Source organism: Maniola jurtina, chromosome Z (genome assembly GCF_905333055.1).
Source record: "Maniola jurtina chromosome Z, ilManJurt1.1, whole genome shotgun sequence".
Taxonomy (NCBI): Eukaryota; Metazoa; Arthropoda; class Insecta; order Lepidoptera; family Nymphalidae; genus Maniola; species Maniola jurtina.
The window spans coordinates 16,115,357-16,126,751 of NC_060058.1; the positions used below are offsets into that span (position 1 = coordinate 16,115,357).

General features: G+C 34.6%; 1 protein-coding gene across 1 annotated transcript in view; it reads left to right on the forward strand.

Moving 5' to 3' along the window:
• The window catches only part of LOC123880526 (titin), a 142,530-nt gene that overhangs the window by 77,951 nt on the left and 53,184 nt on the right, over positions 1–11,395 (forward strand). The window contains exon 35 of the mRNA XM_045928674.1: positions 1,744–8,166. Coding sequence (XP_045784630.1) covers positions 1,744–8,166 — 6,423 coding nt within the window. The remainder of the gene's footprint in view (positions 1–1,743; positions 8,167–11,395) is intronic.

An 11,395-nucleotide genomic window follows, 5' to 3' on the forward strand; every position in this document is an offset into this window, starting at 1 on the left:
AATCCCGTTTGGTTCTTTGGTCCCCTTTTCACGTTAAATAGAGGTTACGTACAACATTGGTGGCCACCTTAGCGAATCAGCAGTGTCACCTAAGGATGAGATTTGTAGAGTGTACTTTGACTTTGCTGGACTTGACTTAAGTTTAAAACGAGACAGAGTTATGTTTCAGACATAAGTCTGTCTCATTTTAATTCTAAGTCTGTATTCCAGGTGGGAGCGGGTGCGTTCTGCGGGCGCGATGCCACCCGGCACCCGCTTTCGGTTAGAACGAATCCGCGCGTCTTCGCGCGGAATTGTTCTAATCGATGATCTGGGATTACCACCCTGGTGGGAATCCCACCAGGGTCCCCCACTAAGATCTCAGCCTAAACGCGAAAGCCTGGCTTTACTTTCATGCAGTGTGGTTGTTTGACACGCACTGCTACCCTCTTGCCTCAGTCGAGGCGAAAATCATTACGGCCACGCAAAGGAATGCACTACACGGTTAATATTTGCCGTGATACTTGGGATCAGGATATTTATATGGGATTTAGATGGGATTATATTTAAGGTTATAGCTTATTAGAGCCACCTAGCACCCAACCTGCACCATATCGCCTCGTGCGGTATTCTTTTTCCGATAACTACTATTTCTATGTGAAAAATCTATTATATTCATCGATGATTATATATTATTATTTTCCATACTTAATGAATAGAATATTCAATAATGTCACCTCTATAGGATAGGGTATGAAAGAATTGTAACAACGATGGTGACTAACTATCGATTGTCACTTTATCAGGCTATAAATATAATATTCAATAGTAGTAATAGTTTTCATTTTCTTATTCTCATGGCATGGCCGTCTTAAATCTTTAGAGCGTGTTTTGACTTTGCTTAGACTTAGCTTCAGTTAAAACGAGACAGATTTATGCCAGCGATATAACGCTGTCTCGTTTTAAAAGTGTTTTAAGTATGAGCAAAGTCAAAGTGCGCTCTATAGATCACAGCCTTACTCTGTCTCTCGCCCAGCAATGATCGTGCGTGTATTCGTATCAGTCATGGTCCCTTAAAACTTTATTATGTTTCAACATTACTATATATTGCACATTTGTATTTATAGTATTCTGCCAGCTATCAACAGTCCCGTCGTGTGCTAACTAAGCTCAGCGCAACCGAGTTAATATGTATTATGACCTACACATTTATTTACTTTTATTATATTTTTAGTTGGAATACGTAGGCATTTTGACACGCCCGTAGTCGGGTTAAATTATCTTTATTTCGACACCGTATTTGTAGTTTTACTAAAAATCTAATGACTATATTTTAGTCGATGCTTATAAAACTTAAAAATAAAAATAACCCACAAATTAAATTATGAAATAAGTGAAATTGACGTCACGTTTAATCTCTGGTTAATTTAACGCTTCATTCTATTGTTCTTAAACTTTAACAAGGCGTAGATGGTTACTTTGATATTAATTTAACGAGTATAGTACGCTTACTATCAATAAATTAACAAAAATAGAACGCATAATATATACGGATAAGTAAGTATGTATTTATTTATTATTTAAGTATTCTTGTAGTTTAGAACAAGTGCTGAGCTTACAAAACTTACAGTAAATGGCATTAACAAGAAGCATATACCTACGTTATGAATACGTAATAACGCCTGATGCGATTCTACATGTATATATTTTATTCAATTGTTAAATACTTTCAAATACTGTATTTATGGTACTGTGATTCCACAGATATGAAAGAAAAAACCAAAAGAAAAAAATCCAAAAAACAACAAATATGTTCAAAGGATGTAATTGAACTAGTAGAAGATATTTCTATAAAAAAGAAGCGAGAAGTTTATCCAAAACAGACAGCAGAATATGTTGAAGATGAAGAAACTAAAACTTTAGACGATGAACATTTTCCATCTATTACCACATTGCTCACAGATGTGCATGACACTAAAATTGAAGTTATACCTGCCAGTGAAGTTGCTCACATTGTACCTGAACAGCAAAAGTGGAATGACAAGGCTAGTGTGAAATTTGACACCAATTATCCGCTTACGAGTGACGTTCAAGAAGTTCATGATAAAGAAGAACCGTTAAAAGATAAAGAAAGAACTACTTCTAAAAATGTTCAAGAGACATATAATGAAATGGAGTCACTACAGGTAACTGAAGTAGGCGTGGAACATTCTATTGGAGAATATCAGGCGCATACTATAAAAAGTGATAGTAAAGCTCGTGAAAGTATGGTGCCTGCTGAAAATATTGTCACTGCAGAAACTGTTGTAAATATGTCTATAACTGACATCGATGAAGAAGAACAAAAACACTTAGAGAAAGCAAAGTCAACAATAATTTTACAAGATGCTCTAAATGTCTCACAAGATGATACAACCCTTGATGAAGTACCTTTGAAGGAATCACCAGTTACTAAGTCTTTTGCAGAAGTATCTGTTACACCGTTAACAGGAATAAAGGTAACCCAAATTGAAGGAGAATCTAGAGAGCATGAGTTGCAAAGTCAAAATCTTGATAAATCGGTTACATCAAATGTTAATTTTAATTTATTGGAATCGGTAGAAGTAAGAGAAATTTTTGTTGACGATAAATCGGGCAAATACTATCCTGAGTTAATTGTTCCAACGGAAATGGCTAAGAAAAATGTATTGGTATCTAACCAAATAATCACTGAAATTCATGATGTGCAAGAGAAAGAAGGATCTCTAGGCCTACCTAAAGTACCACATTCACGAGAAGCAAATATGAATATAGTATCAAAAGAAAGCATTCTTGTTTCAACGAATGAAATTCATGAAAAAGAAGGGTCTCTGACAGTATCCAACCTTCCTGCTGAAGCTAACGTCGAAAAAGATTTAATATTGCATTCAAGTTTATGTAATTATATGACTACATCTCACATTAAGGAGTCAGAATTTACCCCTGACACCCCCTTAAAGAAAAAAGCTGATATAAGTTTCAGGGAACATCAGCATAAGTGTAATCTTGAAACTAGCGTTAATGAATCTGAAACTTCTTTACTAGAAAGAGAAAGTGTAGTAGGTAATCATGCGCATGTAAATTTATCGACTTTAGATAAGAATATGATCGAAGAAGTTCGAGTTCATGAAAGTACAAAAGAATTAGTCTGCTTGGAAGATAAACACACCGCACAAGCACATATTGACATAAAATCTAATGAATCAATTATAACTTCAGAAACACAGGAACTGACAGCTCCGGGTAAATTACAATCACCCGATAAAGTAGATAGTCAAACAGCTACAGAAGCTGTTATTACTGAAAATGCTAAAATTGTCACTACACCTTTTATACATGACCAAGAGACTTCACAGTTATATACAACTAAGACTCCAGAAAGTGCGTCTGTCTCTTTAATACCTAATATATCTGTTTCGGTTTTGGAAATGAATACACCAGATATGGAAAACAAACTAGAAATAGACCAAATGCCAGAAGTTTCGAGTACTCAACCAACACTTACTCATCATTTCAGGAGTCCTGTTTCTCATGAGGTTACTACTGCTAACCAGGTTGATGTTTTACAACCATTTAACATAAAATCAAACACTGCTACTGAACAAAGAGATTTACAAAAAGAAGTAACAATTCTTCAAACGACAGTACAAGAACAACTACAAAAATTGGATGGACATCCTGCTAATCAATCAAAAGCTTTCACATCCTTTACAGAAAATGAAAGTTTAAATATTATCGAAACAGTTCCCAGCTGTACAGAGACAGACTTAATTACTGACACAACGATATCAAATAAATATGCGAAGGTAGATATTGACATAAACCAAAAAGCTCCGGTAATAACAGAAGTAAATTTACGTGACTCTACAATGCAACTAGAAACTCTACAAAAGCAAAGTCGTGAGGCAAATATCACCTCCCAACCTATTTTCCCAATTGAAATTGCTGAGCACGAAGTCTTAGATAGCCAAGATATTTTAGAAACTACACTGGAACCTAGCTTGAAATCACTTAGTTCAGAAATAATTCCAGAACAAGGATCTCTTAAAATATCTGAAATATTGGCACATGAAAAAGAAGAGCCTTATAAATATGTCTCACCATTGGAAAAAGTTTGTGAACCTATAACTGACTTAATTGGCAGACCAGTAGCAACCTCCTTAGAATTAGTTGCTGATTCTAGCGTAGCTTTTACTGAAACATTTGACATGTCTAGAACTATCTCAAAAGCAAAAATAGAAAATATGACTCATAAAGAAATTGTTATATCCACTGCTGAATGTAATGAAAAAGAGAGCTCATTAATTTTAATTAAACCTCAGTCTACTGCAGCGAAATTCAATATTGATTCCATTCAGGCTATTCAAATAAATGAAACTACATCTGAAACATTACCATCGCTGCTTGAAACTCAATGTAATTTACATCAAGTAGCATTGACACCAGCGCCGATTATATCTGAGGCTATTGTACAACAAGAAACTATAGCAAATTCTTCAGAAGTAATATTTGACGCACCAGAAGAAGCTCAATGTACAAAAGCTTTAGTTACTGTTGCTGCTCATTATTCTCCAAAACAAATGGTTGATGTAACAGCCGAAAAAGAAAACGAATTAGTTTTATCAAAAACTCCAGAACAGCAAAAAGTGAATATTAAAATATGTGAGCATAGTGGCGTAGAAGTCACCGAGACCTTATCTCAAACCAATAATTTGGAAGAAACTGATAATTTTGAATCGCCAAGTAAAAAAGCGCAACTGAAAATCGATGAAACGTATGGCAAGGCTGCTAACATAGAAGAGATTACTGTCATTCAGTCTGCAAAAGAGTTCATACAAGATGTTATCGAGCAAAAACCTGTGGTAAAATCTTGTGATTTTTTCAATTTAGAGCAAACAGAAACAGTAGTTGCAGACAGTGAAGGTGTATTGTTACACGAAAAACCATTAACATATAATGTTAAGTCAAATTTCGTTGAATCTCAATCTATAATAGGAAGTTCTGTCAATACCACCGAAAAAGAAAGAGAATTTGTGGACCAGTTCGTCATGCCTATTCATGATGCTTCACTTGAGTTTTTGCCGCATAGTGGAATTATTAGTACTGAAGTGAATGTGTCTAACAAGGCTGAAAATATTGAACTACTTGAAGAAGTACCTGCAGAACGAGTTATAAAGCCAAATGTTGAATCGCAAACAGCAGTTGATGTTACAGAAGTTTTACTTGGTGAGTCGGAAACTTCATTTAAGGAAGTACCTGCAGCAAAATCACATATACTTCAACTTGGACAAGATATCCTTCTTCAGAATTCTCTAAAAACTACTGAAACTTTTGTTAGCGAACAAGAAGATCAGCTAGTATTATTAAATAATGCAAAACCGCAAAAGGCAGATATAAAAGTAAAACCATCACAACATATTGACATGTCAGAAGAGGTAGTGGCTGAAAAGGTATCTAAATTAAATGTGAACAAAATGCCAACAACGTCTATTAATATAGATATCCCTTTACAGACCTCTCTAGGAACCACTGAAACTTTTGTCAGCGAACAAGAAGGTCAGCTGGTACCGTCAAATAATGTAAAACAGCAAAAGGCAGATATTAGTGTTAAACCCTCACAATACATTGACATGTCAGAAGAGGTAGTTGCTGAAAAGGAATCTAAATTAAACGTGGAAGAAATGTCTTCAATGTCTATTAATATAGATATCTGTCCACAGACCTCTTTAGGAACCACTGAAACTTTTGTTAACGAACAAGAGGGTCAGCTGGTATCATTAAAGAAAGCAAAATCGCAAAAGGCTGAGATTAGTTTAAAATCATCACAATACATTGACATGACAGAAGAGGTAGTGGCTGAAAAGGAATCTGAATTAAATGTTGAAGAAATGTCTTCAACGTCTATTAATATAGATATCTCTCCACAGACCTCTTTAGGAACCACTGAAACTTTTGTTAACGAACAAGAAGGTCAGCTGGTATCTTTTAAGAAAGCAAAACCGCAAAAGGCAGACATTAGTGTAAAATCATCACAATACATTGACATAACAGAAGAAATAGTGGCTGAAAAGGAATCTAAATTAAACGTGGAAGAAATGTCAACAACGTCTATTAATATAGATATCCCTCTTCAAAGTTCCCTAGGAACTGCTGAAACTTTTGTTAGCGAACAAGAAGGTCAGCTGTTATCGCTAATGAATGCTAAACCACAAAAGGCTGATATTAGAGTAAAACCATCACAATACATTGACATGTCAGAAGAAGTAGTCGCTGAAAAGGAATCTAAATTAAACGTAGAAGAAATGTCAAAAACGTCTATTACTATAGATATCCCTCTTCAAACTTCTCTAGGAACCACTGAAACTTTTGTTAACGAACAAGAAGATCAGCTAGTATCGTTCGATAATGCAAAACTGCAAAAGGCAGATATTAGTGTAAAACCATCACAACACATTGACATGTCAGAAGAAGTAGTGGCTGAAAAGGAATCTAAATTGAATGTAGACAAAATGTCTACAACTTTTATTAATAACGTGACTTTTGACACTTTACAACATATAAATGTTGACATTTGTCACGTGTCTGAAGTAGAAGACGTCATTGACAAGCTAAACTATGCAACAAAACAAATAAAAGATTTTAGTTTAGATTCTCTCACACCTATTTATACTAGTGAAGTCAAACCTGAAGAACATACGGAAATATTGTTGGGTCCTAGCGAATTAAGAAAGGAAAACTCATTTTTAAATCTGGAAGTTGGTGACCATATAAATACTGCAGAAGTAATTCCTTTAGAAAAAGGAGAATTATTAGATACAATTTCATTTGATAAGCCAGAATATGTATCTGAAAACATAGAACCAGCAAAACATGTAACAGTTCTTCAAATAGAATCCATAGAACAAGAACAGTCTTTAGAAAACGAGATAGAACAAAAACCTAAACGTGTTAATGTTTCTGTTGAAAGTAAGTCCTCTATTGTTGTTCAAGAAATAATACCAAAAGAGTCAGAATTACTACTTCCACAAGAGTATTTACCAAAAGGAGAAAAAACATCTGCCCAGTTTGAATCGCAAAAACACGTAGTAGTTACAGATGTCTTTCCTGAAGAAAGAGAAGAATTCCTCAAATCTGATAACCATCCTCTTATTGAAGAACGAAAAATAGGGATCGAGACCACTAGTCATATTTTAACAAGTGAGAATATAGCTATTCAAGACACTGTAAAACTAGTTGGAGACAAAGAGATAAAAGGTGAAAAAGCTTTAGAAACACAACTGTTCGTAGAAAGCTTGAATAAGCAAGAGCCACATATAATTGAAACTATTGGAATACTTGATACATCCAAAGAGCTACCAAAGTCTGTTGCGACGGAAACAATTTCTGGTTTTAAAGCTGCAGAATGTACAGAAATATTTGTTCAGGAAAAGCCAGATACCTTCCAGGAATACTCAAATAAGGTAGAGAATGTGGAACCAATGCAAACTACCGAAAAAGAAGTTATAACATCTTTACCCCACGTAATTGAAAGTGTTTTTCAATTACCTGACAGTCACATCACACCGAATTCTGTAAAGTATGAATTTGAAGTTAATAAAAGCTATATTACGGAGGAAAATATTGTTCAAGAATTTCCAGAAAATATAGATACTCTAACAGACATTCCAAAGAAAGCTGATGAAAAAATTATTGAACTAAAAAGCATCGAACAAACAGAAATTGTGGTAGATGAGAAACCACAAACTTTTGATAAATCTAAAATATTCGCGACTCAGCAAGCCGAAGAAAAATCGGTTATCGTAGAAGGGTTGAGCAACACAAAACAGCAAATACTAGAAACTACGCATGATGTTTTCACATCGTTGCAATCGGAACCTATCAAAGCTAGTCTTAATGTAGACCATATTTCAAGTTATGTTGTTACCGAAAATATTTGTGAAGAGTCAACCACTGATGTTCTAAAAGTACAAACCAAGAAATCTAACGTTAAAGAAGAAATTCTACTGTTAAAACCAATAGAACAAACAGAGGTTATTGTTGATGAAAATACCGAAACTCTAGCGAAACAAACTGTTGAATTAAAAACAGCTGAACTTAAACCATCCCAACGTGAAATGACTGAAGACGAAGAAAATGTTATGATATCGCGAGAAAATATTTATATTATAGGTAAGTAAGCAAACATAGACTATTTGAGTTAAAAATGGTGTTAAATAGATGTTTTAAAAAGAAAATGGAATAGTAAGTACGCAAGTACTTGTATTATGTACGTACAAGAGCATATACATGTTAATATTATTGATTTTTATAATAACAAACAAAATGGGGCAGTTAAAACATTTACACTACTATCTGAGTGCATTCCACATACGAATACATTCACTTTACTCTACCAATATAGAGTAATTTTGGTACTTAATTTCTTGAATCAAGCAGTGTTGGCCTCCATCGAAACGTTTCGCGGAATCTAGTAAAAGCACCGAAGGAATATTATTATGTTTACAGTTATTAATCCCTTTTTTACGTAAACTACGCTCCGAGATTTCGCTATAGTTATAAAACCGGTCAAGTGCGAGTTGGAACTCGCTCTTATAGGGTTCCGTACATAATTTTATGAACCTCATATTTTTGGTGTACCTTCCTATGAATTATTTTATTTTCCGAGTTACTCGTAGAACATCGCAAATCGCAATAAACCGTGAAACAAAAAACCCAAAATATGTTCGATTGTTTTGGTCACACTTTACAAACTATTTTTAACCCCCGAACCAAAAAGAGGGGTGTTATAAGTTTGACGTGTGTATCTGTGTATCTGTCTGTGGCATCGTAGCTCCTAAACTAATGAACCGATTTTAATTTAGTTTTTTTTTTTTTTGTTTGAAAGGTGGCTTGATCGAGAGTGTTCTTAGCTATAATTCAAGAAAATCGGTTCAGCCGTTTGAAAGTTATCAGCTCTTTTCTAGTAACTGTAACCTTCACTTGTCGGGGGTGTTATAAATTTTTAATTTACATTTGTCCTATTATTATAAATCGTTATCTTAAACAAAAATTATTTTTTATTTTGAAGTGGTTTAGGAAGTGGGGTTTTTAAATATATTATATAATTTTTTTAAAAATTTTAGTTTTTAAATATATTATATATTTTAAACATATTAATGCTCCCTTCCAGCATCAGGATTGATCAGTTGGAACTTGGAATTTAATAACAAAGGCTATGCGAGGCATCTATACTAGACTAATAAATAAAAAAATAAAACCGACTTCAACAAGTGTAAATTAAAAATTTATAACACCCCCGACGATCCAAAGTATTTGAGTTTTCCAAAACATCATTTTCAAATAAATAATTATGTATATAAGCAACGTCCATCTTGACAGCTTGACATTTGTCTATTGACATAATATTATGAACCTAGCCGTTATCTAACCTTCTTTTCTACAAGAAAACTAGAAAAGCGCTGATAACTCTTAAACGGCTGAACCATTTTTTTTAGATTATAGCTAAGAACACTCTCGATCAAGCCACCTTTCAAACAAAAAAAACTAAATTAAAATCGATTCATTCGTTTAGGCGCTAGGATGCCACAGACAGATACACAGATACACAGATACACAGATACACAGACACACAGATACACAGATACACACGTCAAACTTATAATACCCCTCTTTTTGGGTCGGGGGTTAAAAACCACAAACACTAAAAAGTAAAAAATAATTTTTGTTTCTAACTACACGTGTAATGTATGTATGACGTCGGATTCAAGTTTCACACTTGGATTTCTAGTTTCTTTTATTTCACAATTTTTAGTGGCCCACTGTACTTTATTATGCTATGCCCAGTTAAAACCCTACTATTTACTAAGCTATTACACTGATCGCGAGCAATTTGTTCTTATCCATTGAGGAGTTCTGTTTTCCATCTCCGAAAATCTTCACTAAATTTATATGGGACCTTTTTTTGAAGTCGGTTAAAAATTGAAGTGTCTGTCTATAATTTCGACACAACTACCTCAGCTCATATGGTGTTCTGTGTGTGTGTGACTGTATACGTCGTTCATTTATTTATTATTTTATCCCTCATTTATTAGTATCATAATATTTATTAAAAACCAGTGATATGAAGGAGGAGAAAAGAGAACGCCCACAATAATTTCTGGCACTCGTCGGCAGCTACCGTGGCACGCTCGCTGCGCTTGCTCAGTTCATGCTGTGTGGTAACTGTTCTGACCTAACCTAACCAATTTTAGCGTTCCGTATCTTAAAAGAAAAAACGGAACCCTTATAGAGTCACTTTCTTGTCTGTCTGTCTGACTATCCGTCTGTCCATATAACGTCTCTGTCAAGAAAACCAATAGGGTACTTTCCGTTGACCTAGAATCATTAAATTTGGCTGGTAGGTAGGTCTTATAGCACATGTAAAGGAAAAATCCGAAAACCGTGAATTTGTGGTTACATCACAAAAAAAATTAAAATATTTTTCAATTTTCAAAGAAGATAACTACTATTACCAAGCGGAGTATCATATGAAAGGATTCGTACTTGGCTGGTTGGTCCGTACCTCTAAAGGAAAAACGGAATCCTCATAGGATCACTTCGTTGTTACACTGTGAACCTAAGGGTTATCTAACCTTCTTTTCTACAAGAAAACTAGAAAAGAGCTTATAACTTTTAAACGGCTGAACCAATTTTTTTGGATTATAGCTAAGAACACTTTCGATCAAGCCACCTTTCAAACAAAAAAAAGTAAATTAAAATCGGTTCATTCGTTTAGGCGCTACGATGCCACAGACAGATACACAGATACACAGACACACAGATACACACGTCAAACTTATAACACCCCTCTTTTTGGGTCGGGGGTTAAAAAAAACTAAGTTGTGTTTCAATTTTCAAAGTAAGGTAACTATACCAAATGATACCCTCCTATGAAAGGGATACCTGTATGTATATTCTAAAACAGATTTTTATTTATTTTTATGCATGATAGTTTTTGAGGGTATTTTTTTGCGACGTTTTGAATACGGAACCCGTGGTGCACGCGTCTGTCTCGCACTTGGCAGTTTTTTTTGTAACATACTTGTTGCCCTATTTGCACAGAAATAGAACCTGAGAGTATCAGTTTTTTTGTATGGGATACGCCAGAAGACTCGCTTCTGGCATTGTGCTTTTTGTAAAGCACAATGCTAGAACACTCTAGGTTAGACCAAACTAGACTGTTCTACCTTAGAGACTGGCTTGGGGTCGGGGTGCTCAGATTTCAATTTTTGGACCACATTCAACCTAGGACCCAAACAAAACTGAGGGATACTAAGTCCAACCCCAGCGTGACATTGATAATTAATTATGTCAAAAATTTCGGAAAATCTAAATATTTTTAAGATTATTTTCTTTAAAT